Source organism: Hemicordylus capensis, chromosome 6 (assembly GCF_027244095.1).
Source record: "Hemicordylus capensis ecotype Gifberg chromosome 6, rHemCap1.1.pri, whole genome shotgun sequence".
NCBI lineage: Eukaryota > Metazoa > Chordata > Lepidosauria > Squamata > Cordylidae > Hemicordylus > Hemicordylus capensis.
This window is the reverse complement of record NC_069662.1, coordinates 15,032,303-15,059,718: the sequence shown is the minus strand read 5'-3', so window position 1 is coordinate 15,059,718 and position 27,416 is coordinate 15,032,303. Positions and strand designations below refer to the sequence as shown.

At 46.6% G+C, this 27,416-nt stretch overlaps 1 protein-coding gene across 6 annotated transcripts in view; it reads left to right on the top strand.

The window, feature by feature from the left end:
- The window catches only part of STX1B (syntaxin 1B), a 104,689-nt gene that overhangs the window by 9,709 nt on the left and 67,564 nt on the right, over nucleotides 1-27,416 (top strand). For 2 of the 6 annotated variants that reach the window (XM_053264985.1, XM_053264984.1), the window contains exon 1: nucleotides 8,509-8,804. The exons of 1 other annotated variant lie outside the window; for it this stretch is intronic. In XM_053264985.1, the coding sequence (XP_053120960.1) occupies nucleotides 8,775-8,804 (30 nt within the window). In that variant the 5' untranslated portion in view covers nucleotides 8,509-8,774. Of the gene's footprint in view, nucleotides 1-8,507; nucleotides 8,805-27,416 lie in introns of those variants that run through there. 3 more of the 6 variants (XM_053264986.1, XM_053264981.1, XM_053264979.1) reach the window with 2 other exon arrangements.

Sequence of the window (27,416 nt, the reverse complement as noted above, 5' to 3'; positions counted from 1 at the left end):
AGTGAAGATTCCTGCTCTAGATCACATGCACACAGCTGCGTGCACATGAACACTAAGCTCCCATAAGAACAGCCCTGCTGGATCAGGCCCAAGGAAGCCCATCTAGTCCAGCATCTCGTTTCACACAGTGGCCCACCAGATGCCGCTGGAAGCCTACAGGCAGGAGTTGAGGGCATGCCCGCTCTCCTGCTGTTACTCCCCTGCAACCGGGACTCAGAGGCATCCTGCCTTAGAGGCTGGCCTATAGCCCTCCGACTAGTAGCCGTTGATAGACCTCTCCTCCATGAACTTATCCAAACCCCTCTCAAATCGATCCAGGTTGTTGGCTGTCACCACAGCTTGTGGCAGAGAATGTGCACAACCTGCTGCTGCTGCGGTATATTTTGACTACTTATTGATAACCTTTTGTAGGCATGTTAACTCATGTCTCTGAGGTAGATTGGGCCCGTTATTGGGCCTGTTGTTCTTCCGGTTAAAGATAAACTAGTGAAAACATACCCCAGTTTAGCTTTTAAATCGGTGGATGACGGGTGATTGCAGATTACATGAATGCAGCATTCGGCATTGTGAACTAGTGAGGGTTGGGTTGGCTCAGGAGTGCTCTCGGCTATTCTCGAGAATTGGGGCATTGCTTGCATGTCCCTATTTTAATCCATGACATTTGGGAGCCAAAGCAATGGCACCACCACAGTTTTGCTGCCCAGAGTGGCATTGGCCGCTGCTGTCACAGCATAAACAGAGGGGCCCTTCTTCTGGTGTCCGGCCGCAGTCCTTCTGCAGAGTTGTGCCTTTTTGGCGCCCAGCCTTGCATGCTGTTTCATTTTCAGGAAACGATTCCTGGCAAGTTGGGAAGTGTGACATGTTTTCTCTCAGCAGCGGAGTCTTCTTGCCAGCTGGGGGTGGTCAGGAGGCCTGAAAGTGCTGATGAGCAGTAGATTCAAAATCACAAGCCATCCACCTCCACCCCACCTTGAAAATCACAAGGCGGACTTGGAAATCATGGGATTGTTAGCATCATACTTTGGGGGTTCCTCTGGACTGGCTTTGTGCCTTTGTGGCTGGCCGCTAATTTTAATGAAGTGTCGCTCGGAGGCAGGCCTGCACAACGTAAGGCCCAGGGGCCGGATTTGGCCCGCAGGTACTATTTTACTGGCCCCCAGGTATCCTGCAGCAATACAGGAGCTGGGAACTGCCTTATAGCGCCATCCTGTTCTTGCATGCTTTCTCAGAAATATGCTCCATTGGTGTGCCCAATGAGGCTTACACCCATTAAGCATGCCTAGCATTGCAGCCTGAAAGCAAAAACAATTTAGGGAGAAGAGAGGACTTGGCATTTGTTTGGGGCTGGCATGCACTCCAGGGGCCTCACTGATTGAGCAGGGACAGGACCTGTTCTCTGGCCACTATCCTTGGTTAAAACTATGGGTCCACTGACAGGGGAAATAGATCCACAAGTAACTAATAATATTTTTAATTTTAATGTAATAATGTACTAAAAGTTGACCTCGGCCCCTGCACGCCAAGTTGTAGATGGTTCTGGCCCACCAGGGCATTTGTGTTGTGCAACTCTGTAGCATAAGCCTTGTAAGCTTTCATGATCATACACGATCCATATCATATTAGGTTTTCCTTTCTCCATAAACCCACTAATATATCTTCTAAACTACGTAAAGTTTGCAGCACTTGAAGAGAATTTTTTTTCCAAATTCAATTTTTATTAATTTTAACAATATTAATATTGTCATTGATTACAAATAGACAAAAGTGGACTTCCCGCACACATCTCTTCGTGAATCATCAGCTATAAAGTTTACACAGCACTTGAAGAGAATTATGATTTTTTGTTGTATTTATTGATTGGAGCTGGGCTTACCAATGCTAAACACTAGAAGACACACCCTTCTTCTCTCTTGGTTTGGGAGATGATGAAACTGATGCAGTTAACAAGCCTTTGAACACACAATTTTAAAAAGCAGTTAATAAACTTTGCCAGCTGATCTATTATTCAATAAATGACTCTAAAGAATGAAGTAGAGCAGGGCTGCTGAACTTCATCCCTCTTGCAGATGTTCATCTACAGCTCTCATAATCATAAAACTATTGGCCACTGTAGTTGGGGATTATGGGAGTTGTAGTCCAAAAACAGCTGGAGGGCCAAAGTTAGCAGCCTTGAATTAGAGTTTTGCAATGGACGCAGCTGGCTTCCTTCTTTTAATTTAATTTATAGCCTGTCTTCCATCATGGAACTCAAAATAGGTTGTGTGGGTTCCCAAGTGGTCACCCTTCCGGGTACCAACCAGATCTGGACCTGCTGAGCTTTAGCAAGGTGGTTATATCATGTGCCATCAGATGATGCCCTGGGTCCCTATAGTCATTGATACAACAGTAGTTGTAAGTTTTTCTTGGTACAGATTACAGAATTCTGCACTCATTGCATCTATTGTTATTCTTCATGGTAACTTTTTTTTTAAAAAAGGAAAACGGTAAGGTTTAACTTCCCTGTAAACACTGTGCAGCTGGTGGTTCTCTTCTTCTGGCAGCTACAAGATGCATTCCATATTGGAAGGTGTTTTTTTGTAAATGCAGCACAGGTCCCAAAGGTCCTCTCTCCAGTTCACTGCTGCCACTGTCCCCACACCTTCTGAAAACAGGTTCCAGAGCTGAGTCCTAGTGAACACTTACCTTCCGCCCAGTTCCTCATAGGATTTGCTTTCTGGCTCCTTTATCAATTTGCTGGCATGTTTTCACACACGACCTCCATGTCGTGCTCTCGTTTGCATGCATAAGCACACACAATTATGTAACCAGTGACCTTTTCCCCCCACCCCAATTTCACAGCTTTACAGTCCCCATGAATAACAGCTCATTCATATTGGTGAGTTTTTGTTCTCCCCAGCAGGGGGCAGTGCTGCATTCTCATGCAGCAAGATACTTTCACGACAACAACACTCAGCAGCCAGAGGACATAATCGCACAAGCACACTCATGGCAGCACATACCAGCAACACAACTCTCCTGGTATGCCAACAGTACAGTACATGCCTTGGTGGGCCAGAAAGCACTTTGACTTCTGTCATCCCTCAGGTCTCCTATACATGATCAGATACTACCAGTAGCAAGGAAATAGCACCAGCTGTATTTTTGAATGTATTGAGGTAGTGTTTGCACTTCCAGGGATGTAAATTAGTGGTTATAACTTCAGTTGACTGCACTTTATTGCTGTTTTGAGAAGGGGTGGAGGTGGGTGGGCCAAGCCCCCTGCTCCAGTTGTCTAAATGGAGAGCAGATCATGTTTCTACAGCTACCGCTCTTTCTCTGCATACCTCTTTGGCCTCTGGGTTGGCAGCTTTGGGGCCAGCTGGTGGCATGGAAGGGAGCAGATTTAGCCCAACTGATTGATCCTTATTTTGTGGCTATTGTTTTCTGCCCTTACACCAAGGGAACTCCATTTTATCCTCATACCAGCCCTGTGAGGTAGTTTAGTCTGAGTTATCAGTGACTGGTCACATGTCAGCATGCTGGCCTTGGGCCGAAATAAACAAATAAACAGTGAAACGGTCACATGTCAGCTGGAAAGCCTCCTGGCTGGGTCATATGGATATGAACTCAGATCTCCCAATAAGTTCAACCACTACACCAAAACAGGCTATCTTCTTGCTTTGGTTGTAGACATGCTTGATGTCTCCTAAATCTCATATTGCATTTTTATTAATCCATTAGCAACTCACCATTAGGTCGCATTCTGATTTTTTTCATCCTTTGTGAACTAGTTTGTTTAGATCCCCTGTTTAAAGATTCACATTTCCCTGGCAGAGCAAAAACGTTCTCCCATTTGCTGAGGTGATTATGACATCAACGCTGCTCAGCCTCCCTGCAGGCTTCTGATATGTGTAGGGGGACTGACTGAGTTTTGTGGATTTGTTTTTCTCTGATTGCTGAAAATGTCTGAAAAATTATTTGTAAAAGGAAATTCAGGAAAACTGCAAGGTGTAGATTTCTGCATAATTGCAAATTTCTTCACTGTCTATGAAGATTATGTTGGAGTAGTGATGAGGGCAGTGAAGACCACAGGGTTAGTATTAGAGCTGGTTCTGTAACTTAAAAAAAAAAATCCTCTCCTCTCAAAAATATTGCCCTCTTACATGGTGTACCAGTATAGTGAAAAATATTTTTTAAAGAGAGAGAGATCAAGTGTGGGAGGTGGGGGGTGGGAACGGGACAATGCTTGTTTCCTGCTCTTTTTGTCTTTCACCCTAGTAACATCGGAGAATAATTTCTGTCATGACTGGTGAAATCTGCCCCTAGGGAATGAGAAATATCTTGAAAATAAAGGGCGACAGTTATTACACCTGAATGATTTAACTCATGTCTCTGGGGTAAATAGGGAAACAGGTTCAATCACATAGGCCTTGGATCCCTAGCTGTGACAGTAGCCTGTTACTTCATTCCTTCTATCTAACAGTGGCCTTTCTTCATATTACCTCAGAATTGCTAGGCCTTCGTGCTCCTGTTTGGCTTTTACAACTCTTCCGCTTAGTACATCATAAGCAGAAGGGGCTGCTAGATGTAAATACCAGAGGGCCCAGGACTTTTAGGCATGACAGGCAGACATTCAACTGGTACAATGTTACCTACCATATGAGGATGGTAAAATGAAACAAGATGAAGGAAGAGGCCCTTGCCATGTAGAAGCAGCAACACTATCTGATAAACAGGCTCAATCTACCTCGGAGACTTGAGTTAAAGCATTCAAATGTAATAATGGTTACCCTTTATTTTCAAAAGATTCCTCTTTCCTGGTGGGGAGCAGATTTCACCAGCCCTAACAGAAATTCTTCTTAGCAGTTACTAGGGCAAAAGGCAAAAAGAGCAGAAAACAGTCACTATTCAACTAACTGTAATACTAACCTTGTGGGTCTTCACTCTCCTCATCTCCGCTCTTATAAAACTGTTTTCACACACCCCTTCTCCACACAGTGGTTCTTTTTTTTTTTTTTAAAGAGGGGCAGGAAAAAATAAAACATATAAAAATACAATTTTGGAATGTAATAAACATTTTATAATTTATTTGTATTAATCAATGGGTTCCCTTTGGACCAGACCTCTGGTCCAAGATCCAGTCCTCTGCCTGGAGGATCTCCAAAATGCCCCCCCCCCCGGGGCTAGTGTGGATGGGGCCGTGGCAACAGCATTGCCAGTGCCAGCCCGCGCGTGCTGTGTCGCCACTAGGCAGTCAAGTGTGTGAGACTTGTGGCTGCCTCGAACTCTCTCCCACATGGGGGTGGAGATGGCTAACTCAGTGCGCGTTGTGCCTGCCTGCCTCCACACTGCTTCTGGCCCGGCTTGTTGTTCTGTGCCACACTGCACGGAAAAGTATGGCCCGCCTACAGCCTGCCTACACGCCTGCTCTCCCCTAGGCCCAGCAGAGCTGTGGCAGGCCAGGCAAACAGCTCTCCAAGCTGCACACTCACGTGGCTCAGGCCACGGGCATTTTCCAGTCGCCTGCCCGAGCCACACAACACCGGAGAGGACAAACAGTGAGGCAGGGCAGGCTGCCTGCCTCCAGCCAGTCTCTGTGTACTGAGCAGTGCCTACCTCCTCCTTTGACTTAGTCATGGAAGGTATGTGATTTCCTTTTTGTGGTTATCCCCCCTGCTTTGTCTGTTTATGGAATGGCTTGTCACAGGTCTTTTGAGTCGGGCACAGATGTCGGGCAGGGTAGGAGGGCTTTTTAATACATTTTTGAATTTTTATAAAAATCAAAAAAGTCCTATAAGTGGCTTGTTTCATGGCAGAAATTTAAAACAACTTCTGGAACTGAAACACCACCACCCCTTGGATGCCAATGGGAAACTGTGAAACCATGTGGCTAGTGGTGGGAGGTGGTGGGAAAGATGCTTATTTGGTGAGCGAGTGGCGCTGACCCAGTAACCCACTAGGTTCAGGCTCCAAAATTACGTAGGTGCACCTCTGGTATTTACATTGAAATGGTCCTAACATAGAAACAACACAGATTTCTCACTGGACACGTTTTCTCGCTGCATCTATCCAAGCTTTCCATTGCTTCTTTTCTATCGGTAGATGCACAATTTTTTGGTTGTGTGCTTTTTGTCATGGTCTTGTACAGAGCTAATATACACCACTTGTACCGTCTGGATTTTTCAAAATCATGGTTGTTTGGGTCAGATTGCCACAGGAAATTTCACTCTCCATACTCGGAATGACTAGTCCTCAAAGAAAGATAGCAGCGATGATGTTACAGAAGCACTGTGTGGCCAAATAAGAATTTCAAGCCTCAATGTCAGCTGCATGTGAACAGATTTCAGCCAAGCCCAAGCACCCAGGTAACCCCTAATCACCTTTTGGTGAGAACTGAACCGTAATTTAACATCTCCATTACTACTGGATAGTTTATATAGCATATTTCCTTTACTCCAGTGCCATATCAGTATCTTTTGTCTTGTCCATATGCCACTGGAGTAAGCAACTCTCATGTCCCACAGTAATAGTAACTGGGGCTGTTGTGTGTACTCAGTGAGAGATATTATTAATAATTGTGCACAAAGGTAACTTGAATTCTGCCCCAAGAAAAGCTGGATTTTGCTATTCATAGAAAAGATGCAACTAAAGTGTATATGCAAGGGGTAGGGCAGGGCTTGACAAATCCCGGACACCAAGGAGTTGTGACACCTAGAAATTTAACTGTGGCACCTAGACTAAGAGTGTCAGCCTAGGTTCAGAGTTAGAGTTGTTTAATAAAACCTGTATTTGTCCCAGCCCTGTTTCTGTTCTAAGTATGTTACTGTACTTGCAAAGGGGATAAAGAGAACCCCCTTACTACCCGCTTCCACAATATCTGTCACTAAGTCCAGTAATTTTGTCCGATGTCCATTGGTTGGCTCCTAGAGAGAAAGAAAAAAATGTCAAGGCTTCTGTTAAGATGGGTTTGGAGTTGTTGGGATTTTGGGTGGGGGTTTTGTTTTTGTTTGGCTTGTCTTGCAAAATCAGTTTCTGCTAGTCATGGAAAGAGTCACTTAAACCCAGCCTACTGCCCACTAGAAAACCTCCTCGGACTCTCCCATCCCCATCCCATCCCCATGTTTTGGTGTTTAACCAGGTATTGCTTGAATGCTTTCAAGTCCTTCTTTTTTTCACCCTTAGGGGATAGGGACTACCTTATTAAAAATAAAAAGAGGAGTTTCTCAATGTGTTGAAGTCTGTGCCTGTTGTCACGTTTTGCACAGTGCCACCACCAAATGCCCAGAGCCCTGGTTGTAACTGTTATTGATAACAACAGCTGTGTGCTTGGTTTCACATACATGGCTGATGGGAGTTAGCATCCCAACTGACTCTCCCCTGGATTATTACTACATATAGTACCATCAGTGTGCACGGCGTTTTATGGAGTAGGAACAGAAAGGCAGGCCCATGCCCCAAGCAGTTCACAAACCAAAATTCATCACTGGGGAATCAACCGGAGGGGAGCATATTTCACACACTGCCTTGTGACTGTGCACGGCAGGAAAAGATCAGTAGAGTGGCCATTGCTGGTCTCTCATTGAGGAGCTCTGAAAAACTCTCCTCTGTTGTGCTTACAATTACAATGGCTAAAGTAAGGGGTCGGGGGAGTGTGGCTGTGTCTTCCCAGGCTATGCTTGCAGATGAAATGGAGATTCAGAGTAGCGTTAGGGATTGTGAATATTGAACCGCCAATCTTGTGATGTCATCTGGTGCTCGGGGCAGGGGTGTAGTTATTAATTGAGCGGATGGGTTCAAAGAACCGGGAGGGCCCCCAGCTCCTCCCCTCCCTATTTTCTTCATTATCTCCCTCACTCAGAGGGGCGGCAGGGAAGAGGGGTAGACACGGGCCCCTCTCCCCTAGCTACACCCCTGTATCTGGGTTAACTCCTCTGGAGTAACTGCCATCCCTTGATTCCAAGCTCCTGCTCTCCAGTGCACATTGGAATCCCAAGATCTGTCCATAAGCCCATGTTGAAGGAAGAAACCATTCTCCCCTCCCTCTTTTTACTAATCCCTACCCACATTGGTTGTGAACACAAACAAAAATAGTAAGGGGGAAGCAATCTGTGTGTGCGTACATCAACAAATCTGTATTTGTTAAAGACATGTGTGTGTACCATGCCTACATGGGGCTCCCGGCAGGACTCTGGCTTCAGTTTCTGAACTAGTCTGCACTGGTTTGGCTTCAGCGGTGCTGCCACATCAGGTGTTTCCTGGCTGCACTGCCCTCCCCAAGAAGTAAAGCTGTGTGAAGTAATCCTGAGTGGGTTCCCCAGGAGGCAGCAGTTATTCCACAAGAACTCATGCAGAGTTCAGGCCGTGTGATCTTGTGTATGGAGCATCTGACTTCTTCGGAGCCAGCCTTTGCCTAGGATTCCCCCCTCTCTGTGGCAGACTACAACTCCCATAGCCCCTTGGGTGGGAGGGGGTGTAATGAGCATGCCCAGCCTCCCGGTTCTGCTTCTCCCTCCCTCCCCGCTTGCCTCCGTCTCCTGCATCCTCCCACCCTGCTCTGCTGCATCAGCAACAACCTCTCTCCATCCTTAGAGCATCTTTCTCCTCCCAGCTTGGCTGAGCAGGGGGAAGCTCAGTTGATCTGTTCCTGCAATTACCATTACCTTCCCTCCCTCCCCCCAACCTCCTCCTCCACCCCAGAGAAGAGGGGTCCACTCCAGCCACCGTGTCTGCCTGCTGTGCTACAGGGAGGGGGGGAGAAAACCCATTAAGGATCCACAACTTCACGAGGAAGCGCAATGAAGGATCGCACCCAGGAGTTAAGAAGTGTAAGATGCAATTTTATTTTTCTCTGGTTTTGCATCATGTGGAGGGAGGGGGGTGTCTCTCACCTCCCAATCCTCCCCCTTCCATATCTCCCACCCACCCAGCCCCGCCACAAGAGATGGAAGAGGGAGGTTAGTTATGCCCCCTAGTATATTTCTTATTCTTTCATCTCCCTTCCATCACATAAAAATGATCCTTTGATTGCAGTATCAATCGTAGCCAAGGATTTGGGTAGCAAGGAGAACATTAGATGTTTAAATCACGAAGCAGGTGGGGGATGGTCCGATTATTTGGGGGAAGAGGTCTGAATTGTGGGGTTAAGGTCTCCACGGGGTCTGTGGATAAGGATGGCTCAGATTTCCGAGGTGGGGGAGGGGAGGATTTTGGCTCCTTTTGGTAGGCAAGGAAAGGCAGCCGGATAAATTTCCAGAGGGGTGAAATCTCTCCTCGTCTCTCCAGAGAAGAACCTCACGTCTGTATAACTGATGGGGGGGTTTATTTTAATAGGTCATTTCTATCCCCCAGAAGTGTGGGGGAGATGATAAAGCAGAATAGGTTTTTCAGGAGTAGGAGGAGTGAAATATCAAATTCTAACCCCCTTCCCCCAGTCAATGGTATGTCTGTGGATGGGGGGGGGGGCTGATGGTGGTTCAGTTTTTAATTTTTATAGGTCATTCAATCCCTCCTCTTTCCAAGGAGGAGTGGGGGTGGAGAGAAAGGAATAACCCTTCAGGCAGTCAAATATTTCAGGAAGTGTGTGAGTGGGGAGGGGGCAGGAGGAGGAGGAGGAGGAACTTCTTCCTCCCTTCCATGCTCCATCAGCTTGTTGGGAGGAGGGTTGTTATAGTCTTCTTTTCTCTCTCCCCCCCGCACTTTTGAGGAGGAGGCCTGAAGGTTGAGTCCAATTGGATTTGATACATGCTGTCTGAAGGGGAGAAGCTTTGGGGGGTAAAAAGGGTGTTGGGGGAGAGATATCGTTGTGCATTAATGTCGTTTTCTGTTTAGCATGGAGTGATCACTTGTATTATCTGTTAGGGAGGGATCTAAGGGGAGGAATAATTTCCAGGACTCCCCCCCTTCTTAAAAGCCAGCCAGCACCTTCCCGATGAACCAAAGTATCCCAGTCGTCCTCTCCCTCCCCTGTTTCTGGTTTGCTCAGATAGGATGTGACTCTGATTTCCATTGCAGCCTCGAGACACACAGCAAATCTTTGGCTCAAGTCTCTTTCACTCTCCCTTTCTGTCTTCTCCTCTCCCTCTCCCCCCCCATCACCCCCCCCAAGGGGATGGAGTCATTCATATAAAACGTATGCAGTCTGTGCGTAGAGCAAGGAGAAGTATGTGTGTGTCGGGGGAGGGCTTTGCTGTGATGGGGCAGGAAAAGTGGGGTGACTATGGGAGGGATCCAGATCCTTAAAGCCATCTCACTTCTTGTACATCTCAAGCTGGAATTATTAACTATCTGCAGAAATAAAGCAATATTTATGTATTTATTTACATTATGGAGAGGGACCACCCTCCCACAAACCTCACATTCTTCTCCCTAAAATGATATATTTGTCTGTTGTTACATACATTGTAACATTGAACATACATCTGTTCAATTTCAGCTACAGTTTCAGTGCCGTTAATATTAATATGAAGAAATATTTGAGCTTTTTCAAGAGAGTGTGCGCGCGTGTGAGAGTATTTGTATGTGTCTGTGTGTGGGCTGGGGGTGGGGGAGAGAATTTGTGTTATGTATTCATCATTTCTCTGTGTGCCTTCGACATTGATCCTTCTCCAACAGCATAAATAAGGTTTTTGCAAGGGCTGGGGGTGAATAGCTTCCCCATTACCTTTTCATCCAGATGGCTTGGGCTTCTGCTTGTGTGCAGTTTGGAGGCTTAGTTGGGAAAGAATCGTTGCAGGGTCTGTATGTGGCACCACTTTCTAGAGACTGAGAAGGGGGTGGGGGTGGGGAATCGAAATCCTCAAATGATTTAATTGGAATTGAAATCCTTAAATGATTTAATTGCAACGGTAGTGGAATAACTAAGTAACCTCTCTAAGGGCTGGTAGATTTCCCCCCTCCCTTTTCTCCCCCCACCTTGAGTTTGTGCTTTTCTTTTCAGAGTGGGGGCGGGGAGAGAGAAGGTTAATAATCACCATTCCATACGCTTCCATCTGCAGAGATAACAGAATGGAGCTATTCCCCCTTCTTTTAAAAAAAAAATCAACCAGGGTCAGGGTAATTCAGGGTAGATGCAACTGACATTAAAGTAATTCTGGTTATATATACAGAGAGAGAGAGAGAGAGAGAGAGAGAGAGAGAGCTCCTCCTGGTCTCCTCCTTTCTCCCTCTGCATGGATATTCTGCATGGTTAAAAAACAGACCAAAAATTGTTGATGAGTGTATAGGTAATCCTGTATACAATCCTGGTACTAAGTGTATACAATCCTGGGTATATCTTTAGTGGATGCTGATGTATATGGGGTGATTGTGGTGAGCCTTGCTTCAGATTTGCTGAAGCAGATTGCGAGGGGTGGGGGGAATCCTCATCTCTCCCCCCCCCACCGACAGCCACCCCCAAATCTCCTCTCTGCCAGTGGGCTGAGTACGGGTTCCAGCATTCCTGCTTATTCTTCTGGCCGGGCAAGAGAAAATGGCATTGCTTTATCGTTGGTGCATTGTGCGTTGGGGAGGGGGGGTTATGATGGAGGAGACGGTTTTGCTGCAGGAGCCAAAGGTTTGTGTGTATGTGTGTGTCTCTATCTCCTCTCTCCCTTCTCCCTGCCACCCAACCTTTCCTTGGTGCTGATAGTGTTGGTGGCTGAATGCAGTAACAGAGGAGGCATGCATTCACACACACACACACACACACACACACACACACACACACACACACACAGACACACACACCCCTATTTACACATGTAGAGATTTGATGGGGGGTGGGGGGAATGAGATGGTTATAAAAGCAGGTGTGCTGGCAGAAGGGAGAAGGTGGTACGACAAAAATGTGGCAGTTCCTGGCGGGGGTTGTGAGGGGACAAACCTGCAATCTTCAGCCAGGTTACTAAGTGCCCACAGAAGGAGGGGAAGACGTATGTGCAAGTCTGGTTCATCAGAGGAGGGCGGACAGGAACACGGACCCCTCGTTGCACGCATACTTGTTTATCTCTTTGGTATTTCATCCCACCCAGGCTCCAGCAGGGGAGCAAGGTTACATGAAAGAGTATCAAGCACATCAGTCTAGCAGCTGGTACTAAACTTCTTCCCTCCGTCCCCGTCCCCCCACCCCCATGCACTGCCACACTGTGTGCCCCAACCATGAAGAGCCCACTAAGGTGTATATGTATATGTAGAGAGAGAGCGGGCTGGGTGGGAAGGAAAGCTCTTACATGTTTATGGAGATCACCCCCCACCAAAAAAAGAAGAGGAAGAAGAAAGAAAGGGAGAGCCACAGTTGTGGGGCAGCCACAGGTTCATTGCCACTAGTTAGCTGTAGTGTGGTCAGCTGCAGTAGACAAAAGCGGATGCTGGCTCTGGGGAGCTGTGGGCCTGGCTCAAAGAGAGCTACTCTGCCTTCCCTTCCCTGGAGGCCCATAAAACGGAGGTCACACACAGCTCCCTCGATTCTAGCTATTTATTAAGTGTCGGCAGTGTTCTAGCAGCGATATGGAGCATACCCAGAGGGCTTACCGGACATGGTGGAGCTGGAAGGTTCAAGGATTGAAATATGAGGAGCTGGGCTGGGGGGGGGGGAGATCAGGTGGCAGGTAGAGAGGCAAGTAAGCTGAGCTGAAGGAAGATTTTGTTTGAAGGTCTTGAGGACTTGGGAGGAAAAGGACTGGAGGCTGTTCGGAAGCATGACAGAAAGTGTGGAGACGGGAGTGGGAGGCAGAGGCGGCAGCGGCAAAGCAGGGCCCTGCTGCAGATGAGAATGAGTGGAACTGCCAAAATGTGAAAAGGTATCAGGAGAAAGGTCAGTGGAGGAGGCAGAGACAGGTTGAAGGCTTTCCAAATTAGCCGTCGGGTACATATTGCAAATTTCTGTCCTGCATCATTGGGGGATGGGCGGTCTGTCTGAGCTTTCAACATGAGGACTAGCAACTTGGAAGATTCATAGCTGTGAAGCAGAGAACAACAGTGGGTCAATGCATGATAAACAGTTATCAAGCTGGGGGCAGTGGGGGAGAGAGTGAGAGAGGCCTTTTTATAATCGAGTCAATGGCTTCTTTTGTATATTTTGCTTTTAAAAATACACAGATGTGATGATGATGAAGGGGGGAATGTGACGGGCAATGCATGGGTCTGTGTAAGTGTGAGGGATGCGTATATTAATTTCCCCTCCAGCATCTGAAATGGGAGTTCTTCTCTTTCATGTACTTTCTAGGTGGGCTTCAGGCAAATCTTCAGTCTCCACCCCACCCTCCATCTGCAATAGGAGTTAATAATCTTGACATTTCTTGCAGGGTTATGGCAAGAATTTCTTAGCTGATGTTTATGAAATGGTGTGCAGTGCAGTCTTACGCAAGTTTACTCAGAAGTAAGCCCCACTGAGTTTCATTGAGGCTTATCCCCAAGTAAATGTCCAAAGGGTTGCAGCTTTAGGCACTCACAGCACTATATAAGTGCCAAGTTGGTGTTTATTATGATCATCTAGGACTGCACAACTTCGACCCTTCTGCAGATGTTGGACTCAAGCTCTCATCAGCCCTGACTATCAGTCACTGTGGTGGGGGATGGATTTTTAAATATATATTTTTACACATTTATATTCTGCTCTTCCTCCAAGGAGCTCAGAGTTAAGTTTCTCTTCACAACAACCCTGTGAAGTAGATTAGGCTGAGAGAGAAGTGACTGGCTCAGAGTCACCCAGCAAGTATCGTGACTGAATAGGGAATTGGACTCGGGTCTCCCCAGTCCTAGTCCAGGACTCTAACCACTACACCACGCTGGCTCTCACACCATGCTGGCTGAGACAACTGAAGGGTCAAAGTTGTGCAGCCCTGAACTAAAGTTACACTATAAGGCTGTTCAGAGGAGTACTCAGCCGGGGCAGGAGATCCATGTGAGCTCCCGATTGGCGTTCATGTATTTGCAAAGATCAAGGTAGGAGGAGGGGAGAGTGATTGTATGGGACTCCGGGGGCTGGAAAGGACAGATGCAGCCAACCCACATTCTGTCCCCAGCATTTTATTGAGGGTGGACAAAAAGCCGCCCTACCCAGCTCCCGGCTCCCTCACAATCCCTCTCTCCTCCTCCTTGATCTTTGCAAGCACACGGCCACTGCCAATCTCCTACCCTGGCTGGGCACTTCTCTGACCCTGTTTAGGGTCAGGAGAACAGCCCTAAAGAGCTTCATGGCTAAGGGAGGATTTGATCTCAGCTTCCACAGTCCAAATCCAGTGGCCTGTCTACTGGGCTGCAGTGTTTTTATTTCACTGAGATTTGGAAGTCTTGAGCCTAAAGGTTTTTAAGATGAACATGTGGTGGGGTGCTTGGCGGAGTGAGGAAGACATTCTTCACTTTGTTGTACAATGTGTGATGGGTCAGGGCCTGACAAATCCCAGATACCAGGGAGCCATGGTGCCTAGAAATTTAACCATGGAGCCTAGACTAGGATATTCAGAGACAGAGTTATTTAATAAAAACTGTATTTATCCCAGGCAGCCCTATTTCTGTTCTGTTACTTGTAAAGCAGATAAAGAGAACTCTATTAATCCTGCCCCTCTGCAATGTCCATCACTAAGCCTGGTAGTTTTTCCAAGTGTGCATTGTCTCTGGCTCCTAAATTTTGGGACTGGCTCCTAGATCCAAAGAAAATTCATCAAGGCGTGTGATAGGTAACAGAGTAAGATGTGAAGGTACAACTGAACTCTCTCTCCCTCCTTCCTGTATCCCCATCCCAAAGACAAGAGGAACATTTTGGTGAAAGATTTTATTTTAAAAAATCACAACTTGCATATACATTGCATTTACAGTACAGAGAAATTACAAATAAGACAAGAGCCCACATATTGGTTTAAACACAACAAAATATCAAAATACAAAGTTACAAAGATACAAGAATACAAAAGATACAAAGGATACATAGGAAAATTACATAATGTATAGTAAATTGAGTAGCAAATTTCATAGCCAATAATACACAAATATACATAGCAAATGATACATAGAAACCTGTACAAAAGCAAACATTTCCAGTCTCTTCCTTTCCCTTCCCATACTATAATATCAATAGCATGCAGTTATATACTTATACAATTAAACAGTTATATGGTTATTATACAATTATTATTAAGCACATTTGCTAGGGAGTAAGCGCTTTTGACTTCTATATTACTCAATGCCCCACCGATTGAAGAGCGAGGCACGTTGGTTCCACGAGGCTGTGAAGCCCGTCAACACTGCTGCTGATGCTGGAGAGGCTCCATGGCTCCCAAGGACTGCATGCGTGCTCTAGCAACCTGTCTCCCATCATCATTTCTAATGGGAGACATGTCACTACAGCAATGATGCAGTCCTTAGGATCCTTGAAGCCTCTCTGACTTCTCTAGCAGCATTGACGGGCTTTGCAGGCACACAATGACCCCTTTCTTATGATCCGTGAGAAGGGCTAGAAGTCGCAAGGGGAAGGAGCCTTGGAAAGCTCACCTCCCCGCAGACGATCCTTTCCTTGTTGCCGGGCGGGGAGGTTGCCCTCCCAAACAATTGCCGGCTTCTGACAGCAGCAGGGAGGTTTGGGGGCCAGGTGGTCCCTGGAACTCCCATAATGCACCACATGAGTGAGCGGTGCATGATGGGGGATCTTTTTATGCCAGCCGGGAGGCTGCTGGTGTCTGGGTGCTGCACAGAACTGCAGGACGCCGACATACGCCCAGTTAGCCTGGGCAAATGGCATATTTGTGCCCTTAACCCCATCCCAAGCTAGCAGCCAGGGCTTCCTTGCAGGTTTGCCGCCACCGCAGTTCCCGGTGGTTCTCACGCACAGGCAAAACTGCTCGCCCGGTTTTGCCTGTGAGTGAGAACAGCCTCATTTATTCATTCATCAAATTTGTAGACCACCTGAAATTTTCATCTCTGGCGTGCACAGCACCAGTGTGTGCACCCCAGTCTTTGATTGGTGGGGTGCCATGCAGTATGTAAGTCTCTGAGTTCAGTGAGACTTAGAGTAAACATGGTTAGAATTGCACTATAAAAGCATGTCTGTAGTACAAACTGAAACCAAGCTAGCTGAACTTTGGGAGGTGCACAGGAGGTGTGTTCTACTAAAAACTACAATTCCCAGTGTTCCTTTGGAGGGAGGAGGAAGTGGTAACATTCCAGAAGATTAAAAGTCATTTAAATGCATAATGCAAATAAGCCTCAAGGAAAGACTTGTCCATGCATCAGGGTTTGATAAGCCAGGGACCACTGTTCCCTCTAAGGTGTGCGCACTTGTGCATGCTCACAGGTTTTTTGGATGTCCACTCAGTTCATTTTAGATCCCGCTCAGGTTGAATCAAGAAGGCCCCATTCCTAATGTATTTGCGCACACACTGCCTTGATAGATACAGCTGCCCAGAACAAAATTCATTCTGCACAGAGATGAAAAAAATTAGAGGGACCACTGCCAAGGACCCATGGAGTCTAAAAATGTAACTCTGGTGTCTACTACTACTACTATGACGATGTATATTTACAGTATACACCACTCTTTAACCAAACTGGTTTACATAGAAAAATACATAAATAAGATGGAAGTTTTTCACACGGGGCTTTTAAAGCCCTTTAACTCTCATCTCCTCCAGAATGGAGGGGGTGCGCTCACATATTGGCCAATTTCCCCCCAAAGTCCCTGTGTTATCAGGGAGCAGTTCACACACAATTTGAGTTTTTCACTTTGCGTTAGAGTGTTGCCCGATTTATATCCGAGGTAAAAAAAATCCACTATTTGCATCAGTTTTTTGGGGACATTTTCAAGTTTGCAGTAAAGCCACCCAGTAAACTCTCAGTAAAGGCTGCTGTGTGTAAAAGTCCATGGTCTGCTCTCCCCAAAGGGAGTCTAGACTATCATAAAGTCTAGACTAGGATATTCAGATGCTGAGTTGTTTAATAAAATCTTTATTTGTCCCAGGCAGTCTTGTTTCTGCTCTAAGTATGTCACTTGTAAAGGGGATCAAGAGAAGCTAATCTAACCTCCCACTCTACAATTTTCCTCACTAAGTCTGGTGATTTTGTCAAGTGTCCACTGTCTGGCTCCTAAATATTTGGGCTGGCTCCTGCAGCCAAAGAAAATTTATCAAGGCCTGCCATGCATGGGGTTAGTTGTTAATCTGTGGGACATTGCCAAAGGATAGAAGAGATAAACGGGTGGAAGGAAAAAATAGCCACTATATATAGTTTAGTGCTACCTGGGTTTTCCTGCTGGCGGAGGAGGGTAGAGAGGACTGGGTGATAAATAATTCAAGTTATAAGGAGAAGATTTTAGAAAGATTAGTGGGTGGAGGTGAAATTCCAAGAATACCCTAGTGTGAATGCTGCCATCTTCCATCCCACCCCCCACCACTGACAGCTGTTATCAGAGACTGTTGACTAGGTTGGAAGGGACACATCTTCTGCTAGAAGCCCTTCTTCTTCTTCCCAGATGTTGTGATTTCTCAGGGATAAGGGAGAAAGACATTCTCCTTTTTATTATCCTTGCCCCATGTTCCAGAACTCAGTCCAAGCAGGTTCTGGAGTGAAATCCTGGTGCAGTTCATCTCAAATGAAACACTGTGCTCATCCATCCACCCACCCACCCATCCATTGCAGCTTCACAATTAAGTATTGCACACAAATGTTACTAGCCAGCTCGATATTGGGAAATGGTGACAAATGTTTTTGATGAAAACTTTTCAGCTGCAGCTGAACCAGGCTCTTTAATATGCCTTCTCAATACCAAACACAAATATGCCAAAAGCCTCTTTAAATATTAACTGCAGCTAGGATAGTTTTTGCAAATATTATTAGAATTCACCATTGCAGCCTAACAAAAAAAAAAAAAGGATGGGATCAGTACAATTTGGGAGCTGCTCAATTTAGTAAAATTAGTGGTATCAGAAATCTGGCATCAAACACAATGTAATCTTAAAGGAATGAAAACCAGTACTTACATATACATTAAACATTTCCGTAGCCTCTTCTATGGAAATTAATTATTTGTTATAATCTTTCTTTTTCTTATCTTTTTGGACTATAAATTATTCTTTTGTTTAAGTGATAAACAGTGATAGGATGGAAGTTGTGCATCTGTTTAGTTTTGTGTATAATTTTTTTAATTTTTATTAGCCAACCAACATTGTTTATTAGTCATCTGTCTAAACAGAGTTCTGTAAATAATTTGTGTCATCATACCACTGGCTGGAAAGGAAAAGCAAAGATACTCTCAGTTTACAAAAGTGTAGGTTTCCTAGTAACCGAAAGGCATTTTTTAATGGATAAGCCATCAAATGTCCATTTACAAATCTAAATCTGATCCGATATCAGGCCTACCATCCACCCATACCTCCCATATTTCTGTGTCTCTTTGGCCTCTAGTTGGTGGATCCTGTCCAGAAACGGTTTCAGCCCCACCTTATGGGCTTCATCAGGGCCAACAACATAGCTTTCTCATATGCTTGAAAATATTTTTAAGGGAAAGCATGTTGCAGGGAGAAAGCTAAGTAGGGAAGAAAAGCCGAGAGAGAAGGAAGAATACCAAGGGAAGAGCAGGACCCATAAGACTGAAAAATTAAAAGTGGGTTTCCTGCTGGTTGGTGTTAAATGTTGGGGTCTGTTATCTAGAAAGCTTGCTGGGGTTAGGAACATAGGAAGCTGCCATATACTGAGTCAGACCATGTAAGTCCATTTAGCTCAGTGTTGTCTACCTAGCCTGGCAGCAGCTTCTCCAAGGTTGCAGGCAGGAATCTCTCTCAGCCCTATCTTGGAGATGCTACCAGGGAAGGAACCGGGAACCTTCTGCTCTTCCCAGAGCAGCTCCATCCCCTGAGGTGAATATCTTACAGTGCTCACACATCATCTCCCTTGCATATGAGATCAGGGTGGACCCATGGCTAAGTCATGCTTGCTACCACAAGACCAGCTCTCCTCTCCATGCAGGGTTATACATGTAGGTCTTGGGTATGGATAAGTTGAACACCAGTTGCTCTATCAATTCATCCTGCTGCTGTGACCACCATTTAATACCAAACAGTGGTGCTGGATGCTATGGAGCAGGAATAGACAACTTCCATATTCATGAAGGCTTCTCTATTCTTCAGACAGTGGTCTGGGGGGGAAGTTAATACTGTCATACAAACTAACCACCATACAGCACACAAGATCCAAAAGAAAGCTGAAACTTTAATGTGTGGAATGTTTCTCATCACAAGAGTGGGGAGCACATGATTTTCAGACAGAAGGTCCCAGGTTCAAACCCTGATAGCTACCAGAGGCCCAATAAACTTTCTCTGGGGACCAGATTTGGCCCATGGGTTGCCATTTGGCCATTTCTGATCGAGAAATCGAGGCCCATGGCCCATCTAGTCCAGCATCCTGTTTCCCACAGTGGCCCACCAGATGCCACTGGAAGCCTACAGGCAGGAGTTGAGGGCATGCCCTCTCTCCTGCTGTTACTCCCCTGCAACTGGTACTCAGAGGCATCCTGCCTTTGAGACTGGAGGTGGCCCTCCGACTAGTAGCTGATGATAGACCTCTCCTCCATGAAGTTATCCAAACCCCTCTTAAAGCCATCCAGGTTGTTGGCTACTGCCACATCTTGTGGTGGAGAACGTATCTGCTAAGTGTGCTTCCGTACTTCCTGTGTTGTGGCACCTTAGTCCCTACACTGTCAGCTGGGTGCCGTTCACATTTTGGATGCCTTCTTTCGGATTTTATCACTGTGATTTAGTGCTATAACATTGTATGTTGCAAAACAAGTAGCTGTATTTTCCCGTTATAGGGAAATGTTCCGGTTGTAGATTCTGGGGATCGTTTTCGATTCGATCCTGCCAAGCCGAAGCATTTTACCGCAGTTGTGGCGAGTACTCTGCAAAGTGCCCAGGTAGGCCTGGGAAAGCCTTGCCTGCAACCTTGAAGAGCCTCTGACCGTCAGTGTAGACAATACTGAGCTGGATGGACCGTTGGTCTGACTCAGTATAAGGCAGCTGCCTATGTTAATATCTGAGCTTCCTCTCCCTCTACCAGGTCTGTGCCAAGACAAACGGAGTCCTGCAGCTTCTGCAAATGAGCCAAATGTGCCTTTGTTTGCTGATTTCCCATAGTTTATTGTGCCTCTGCTAGTCATCAGGAGGGACACAGACTATGCAGGGCATTGAGTCCCCCCTCTTGGCTCACTGGAAACCCTGCTCTTCCCCCCTCCACCCCCCAGGTTTCTGTTTGCTTTCCAGGTATCACTCACCAAGCCTACCTCTACAGCTTTAAGGACCAGAAATATGCAGACATCCCCCCCGCCCCCAATGAAATCTGAATTTCACTGAATGATGTGCTCAGTACCAAATTACATGTTTGAGCAGTGCAGGTGCAGATCTGAGGAATACACCCAGCTTTGCTTACGATCAAGGTAGAGAGAAGACTAAGGAGGTGTGTGGTGTTTTTTATGGTGGTGGTGGGGGGGGAGTGTGTCTATTTATATAACCCTCTACTTACTCCCTTATCTGTTTCATATCATTCATGTCTGTCTGTGTTCCTTCTTCCCTCTCTATTCTGTTCGTAGTGGTGTAACCGACATGTCCACGCAGCTCTCCCCAAAAGTATTAGACTCTGCCAAGGATGATGCCAAGTTGTGGGGGCCCTACATGGTGTGTCTATCTGCTATAACACCTACACACACACACAGGGGCGTAACTACCATTAGGCAAGGGGAGGTGGCTGCCTGGGGGGCCCCACGCCTCGAGGGGCCCCCCAGAGGCAAGTCACATGTGAAGTGAGTGTGTGTGTATCAGCGAAGGGCCCATTTAAAATTTTTGTCTCTGGGCCCATTCCAGCCTCATTACGCCCCTGCACACACACACACACACACACACACACACGCACACACACACACACGAATCCTTTCAGAAATTCACAGAGGAGGCAGATCTATCAGTGGCTATGAAAAGGCCCCTGCTACCTGAGTAAAGAGGCATGCTTTAAAAGTGGTGACTGTGTGTGTGTGTGTGTGTGTGTGTGTGTGTGTGTGTGTGTGTGTGTTTTGATGTGGGTGGGGAGAGCAACTGTCCCTATCCACCACCCTGCCCCCCAGCACAGCATCCCTCCAATCGCTGTTGCTGGTGTTTTATGTTTCTTTTTAACTGTGAGCTCTTTGGGGACAGGGAACCATCTTTCCCTTTCAAAAAATGTAAATCACTTTTAGAACCCATTTTTGTTGAGGTGGTCTATAAATATCCATAATAATACTAGTCTTGATGGCTAGAGGCTACCTCCAGGTTCAGGTGCACCAGTTGCAGGGGAGCCAGAGGAGTAGAGGAGGGGGGCATGCCTTCACCCCCTGGTTGTGGGCTTTCCAGAGGCATCTGGGGGGCCACTGTGGGAAAGAGGATGCTGGACTACAGAGGCCTTGGGCTTGATCCATCCAGGTTCTTCTTATGAATGGGTGAGGGGTCTGGTAGATGGGCTGACAGGGGCCTGTGAATGGTGGGGGGATGGGATGCCATGGCTGAAAGCTGTTCTTCTTCCTCCTCACCCTTGAAAGGTAGAATGAGGAGGAGCTGCCGCAACTGTCTCCCTGCCTCCATTTGCCAAGGGGAAAGGTGGAAGGGGTAGAAGCCACTGCTGAGTCCCACGGCTGCTGCTCCTCCCTGTGTCCTAATATCCCCCCTTTGGGGCCCTGGGGACAGCTATGGCCCTTAGCTCGGGCCTGACTTGTCTAAGCCCTGATCCTGCCCATGAGCCCCACTGGATGCTGAACGGCCTTTCCCAGTGTTCCAAGGGTCCCAAGTCAGGCAGACCTCCCGAACTGTCCCAAAATTCTCTCTTCAACACCATGAGGCTTTGAAGAGGCCCTGAGTTTGTTCTGTCTCATTTGCACCTTTTAAAGTGGTGATTCTCTTTATTTAGAAGGGGGAGAGTAACTGGCCCTATCTATCCCCAGCACAGCATCCCTCCAGTGTCTGTTGCTGGTGTCTATCTTTTTTTCTTTTTAAGATTGTGAGCCCTTTGGGGACAGGGAGATTATCTATCTATCTATCTATCTATCTATCTATCTATCTATCTATCTATCTATTTATTTTTATGTAAACGACTTTAGGGACTCCTGTTGAAAAGCAGTACATAGATACTCATCGTATTCGTATTTGTATTCATATGCATTCATTTCTAAACCTCTCTGGCTGGGCTACCCAACTTTGGCCCTCCAGCTGTTTTTGAACTACAACTGCCATCATCCCCAGCCACAGTGGCCAATAGTCAGGAGTTATGGGAGTTGTCGCCCAACATCTGCAGGAGAAATTACCTGGAAGCAGCTGAAACAGGATGTGGAAGTGCCTGGTGTATCCTCTTTACAGATTTGCAAGGTAGCAGCTGAAGACACCATGGCAGCCGGAATAGCCATGCTACAAGTGGATCTCATGAGATTTTAAAAAGAGTCTCTAGCAACTCTTCAAGTGAGTTGTGGTCTGGATTTAGTGCTGCTGCTCTAGGGGATGAGAGGTGTAACCCCTCCTGCCATTTTCCTAATTAAAATTGCCCCCGCCCAGCGGCTATTTGCCATGTGGGGCATCTCATATACTGCCTGTCTGTTTTACCCTTTTGGGCAACTAGCAGTTTCAGTGGTGGAGAGCAATTTTAATTAGAAAAACTGCATGGGGGGATGATTATACCCAAGGCTTGGCAAAGGGCCCTCCATGGACCCCCTCCTAGCTGGGTGAGGTCCAAGAGCATCACTCAGCTGTCACCACACAAAAGCTGCAGGCACAGAGGTCGTCTCGAGGGTCAGAAATGGGCTGGTCCTACTGAGGGCCCAGGCCCCTTGGAAGCTGCCCAACTGTGCTGACCCCTGACACCAGCCCTGGTTAAACTCCTCCTCCTCCTCCTCCAGCGGCTTCTCTTCCCCACCATGGCAGCTATTAACACTTAGGAAAAAACCCACAAGAAATCCAATTTGCAAATTGCCCGTATCACCATGTCACCATTGTGTGCCTTGCTGGTTTTCTACTCATACAGCTTACTGTCTGTCATGGAATGCAGCATTGTGATAATCTCAATTTACTTTTTCTTTTTCTCTCTTAATTTGCCATAAGATTCTAGGCCTTAAAGGGTGTGGAGAATAGCGTATAAATATCTCCATGCACTTCCTGGCCCTCCAACCCCTCTGTCTTGCCTTCCTTTTCCTGCAAATGTGTATTGGAGCCATCACAATTGACTGCATCACCTCTGCAGGGCCACAGTGGCATTGTAGTGACCTTCCCAGACTGGGAAATGGGGCACAGTGGCTGGTGCAAGGAGGTTCTGCCGGATCTCGGAGATACTGATACTGCCTCGAGCAACGAAGGGAATGACTAATCGTAGCCTTGAGCTAATCCTTGTTAATAATATTCATTCATTTATTCATTCCTTTTATTTTTCCCTCTGTCCAAGGAACTCAGGATGGTGTACATTATGTCCTTCCCGCCTCGTTTTATCTTGACACCAACCCTGTGGAGTAGGTTAAGCTGAGAGATAGTGAGGCTGTTCACACAACCGAAAACTGGGTAGGACAAGTGTCCTGCCCAGGTTCGGGAGCTGTAAGTGCTCCCAATTTTCAGTTATGTGGGAGCAAACAACTAGGTAGGAGGAGGGAGAAGTGATTGTGTGGAATCAAGGTAAGAGGAAAAGCTAGGTAGGTTTTCCTCCTACCCTGGTCAAACGCTAGGTATGAAAGCTGGCTAGGACAGTGCTGTTCTAATTTATGCACCGGGCACTATCCAGCTTTCTCCTTGGCGAAGAATTGGGCACAGAGCATACCTGTGTACAGTTGCACCCGTCCACTGTTTATTTTCATTTTCACTGTGTCCCCTCCAATATCACCCAATCCATCATCTCTCCATCTTCACATACACCTTTAAGGTGGCACCTGGACAAGAAAGAGCAACATCCATACATCTTCCCCTGGTTCCAGTGGTGAGACTGGCTAAAGCTGTGTGCAGGCCGCTCCTGTTTCTTTCTGTGGTTTCTGTGCCTTTAGGGTGTAGACTGCAGTCTTTTCTCCCAAGCCTGTCTCTTCAGCTGTGAAGAGAAACCTTCTTCTTCTCCTTACCCTCACTCCCCTAAAAATAAGATTTCCCCCCCTTAGGCTTTGATCATGTTACAGTGAAGGAAGTTAGAAAACAAGGCACCACTGCAGCCTTTTAGACTGAATCCTTGTCCTTTTCTCCACTCCTTTCCCCATCAGCTTCTGTCCATCTTCATGCATCAAGCTGTACAGACAGACACAGGTATCTTTCACTTGGATATAGTCAAGAGAAATGAGAAAACTGGAGAATGTATGCACATTCCAATTTTTAAGCAGTGGAGACAAAGGAGGAAGAATGAGGAAAGGAATCCATTTTATTTAAAACGCTCAAGGAAGGGAGCCTGTATTTTCCTGCTATGTTCTTGCTTCCGTCTTTGATTAATGAGTATTAAGTTCTATCGTGGCCCATTGTATCGACCTCTCTAAACAAGGGCTAGTGTCTGCATGCAGTTCTGTTAAATGGTAAAGCCACTCCCAGAGTGTACCACTTCGGATTCTGGGCCAGATATCACATGCTTAGCACATCTAAAAATCCTCCCTGCATGCAGAATGCTAGTACTGCAGGGGAAATGGTTCTGTCTAACCTTCTCCCTGGCATACTGTTTTTCAGCATGGGGATGTGAATTTCTTTTCCCCATATGAAGGTGGATTCCAGGGTGAAATTTGGAGTTTGGACGGGTACAGTCCAGTAAAAGCTTTACCACGTCATTCATGTAGGAACTGGGCCCAAAGTCCAGAATGAAAGGGAGATTAGCTTATTCCCAGTAAGGCCACAATTCTTTGCATGTAGCGGCTGACATCTGGACTAATGCTGCGCTTGCAAAATGAGCAGAGCTGTGCTAGCGCTAAAAGATTGCATCATTGTGCAAAATCCCATGGACTTCTGAAATGGCACAATTGGAACTTAGGAACATAGGAAGCTGCCATATCCTGAGTCAGACCATTGGTCTATCTAGCTCAGTATTGTCTACCCAGACTGGCAGCAGCTGCTCCAAGGTTGCAGGCAGGAATCTCTCTCAGCCTTGTCTCGGAGATGCCAGGGAGGGAACTTGGATCCTAGATGCTCTTCCCAGAGCAGCTCCATCCCCTGAGGGGAATATCTTAAGAGTGCTCACATGTAGTCTCCTATTCATATGCAACCAGGGTGGACCATGCTTAGCTAAGGGGACAAATCATGCTTGCTACCACAAGACCAGCTCTCCTCAGAAGTTACCTTTGAAATGAAGAAGTGCTGTAGGTTGTGTATCTGTTGCACAAGCAGAAACATACATGTGGTAGCCCAACACTAAGGCCGTATTTGCACATAACGGGGGACTGGAGTTGCAGGGACCTGTGGTTTCTTACTGTTACATCCGAACACGTGCAACTCCGATCCCGTCATTAGCGTGACCCGAGGTTGCACTGAGGTGACTCTAGTTTGAACCCTCAGTTTGTAGTGAGTTTCGCTGAGGATCCACATAGCCTCCATGCCATCCGGATGCAGCACTGGAGGCTGCATTTGGCCAGACTGGAGTTGAGGAAGGAAGCTCTTCCCTCTCTCCCTTCCTGATTGGCTGTGTAGACTGTCTTTCAAGAAGAAGGAAGCCCTCACAGGCAGCTCCCCCACCTCTCTGAAATCTCGCTGGCTGCAGAGAGGATCCTCTCCAATACGTGCAAATGCAGGTGGGAGAGCAGGGGGAAGACCTGTGGTTCCATGTTACATGCGAATGCAGCCTAAGTCTGGAATACAAACTCTAAACATAGCACAAGTAGCTAGTGTAGCCATATTTTGCTAGCACCGTGTCCTTGCAGGAGTGCTGTCTTAGACAAGATGTCAGTCATTGTGTCTTGTCTTGGAAAGGAGTAGGTTTAAAGACCTCACCAGTTCCAGTTCCAGGGCTCCAAGATTTCCCTCTGTTTGTGGCTTTCTTTTCATCATTATTTTATTCCAGGGTTTCTCAAACTTGGGTCTCTGGCTGTTGTTGGAGTACAACTTCCATCATCCTTTGCCACAATGGCTTCCCTGCATGCAGGGAGATTTTTTCAGATGAGCTGAGCATTCAACTATGGGATCCCTGCCCCAGAATCCAAAGTGCTACACTCTGGGAATAGCTTTCCCGCTTAAGAGAACTGCATGTAGACACAAGTGCTTGGTTAGAGAGGCCGATACAATGGGCCATGACAGAACTTAGTACTTGTTCACTAAAGACAGAAGCAAGAACTTGGCGGGAAAATATAGGCTCCCTTCCTTGAGCATTTTGAATAAAATGCATCCCTTTCCTCATCCCAGGAGTGATGGGAATTGTAGTCCAATAACACCTGGGGACAGTGATATAGTTGCAAATTCAGAAGTGCAGGCACTTTCCATGACATCCCCCAGGCCATGCCCACCCCAACCGCCTGAGAAGCAAGAGGTACCGGCGTTTCGTCCCTGCACTCTCCTCCTCCACTGCCTGGGGACCTATATTTGAGAACCCCACTCTATATCTATTGGTTCATCCATCTATTTATTTATTTGTGAAACTCCATGCCCTGCCTTTTTGCCCTCAAGGAAGCTTACAAACCATTTTTGTTAGACAAATTCAATCTAGTACAGTTATGAAAATATATTTAAAAAATCAAAGGGGAGGGAAAGAAAGATTGTGCCGTTGAGTCGGTGTAGACTCCTAGTGATACAGGAGTGGTTTACCAGTACCTCCTCCTGCTCAGCATGAGATGATGCCTTTCAGCACCTCCCTATATCACTGCTGCCCAATATAGGTGACTACAAACGTATTTGCTAGGCACAGTCTGGGAAGCACACCAGCAGAGATTTGAAGAACAACATATTCCAAATATTACAATTTCTGGAAGCAGCATAAAATTAGCTTGTGATTGAGTCAGGCCACCCACCATCAAAAGAGCATTCCAGGGATGTGGCACCATGACCGAAAAAGCCCTGTCTGCCATGCCCTTTTACCTTCTGAAGTCCGGGGAATGTGGAGCAGGACCTCAGGTGTTGATCTGAGTGCACGGAAAGGCGCAGGTGGGACGAGACAGACTTTCAAGTGCCCTGGACCAGACCAGACTGCTTTGTCTTTAAAGCTCCAAACCAGCACTTTGAATTCAGCCTGGAAAGAAATAAATGCAGATGGCATAATATCAGAGTTACATAATCGGTGCAGCGAGTCAGATGCCTGGCTGTTGCATTTCGGACCAGCTGAAGTTTCCAGACACTTTGCAAAGGCAGCCGGATGCAGGGGGCATTACAGTCGTCTAGGCATGAAGAAAGCCCCTGGAATGAATGAATGAATGACTGTTGATTGAATACCAATGTCTGCCATTTTTAGCACATCAGTGGGAGCGGATTGGGGAGGACGACCCCTTCTCATCCAGTTCTTAATAATTCCCCTTCCTGTGTGCCGGCGGGGTGGGGGAG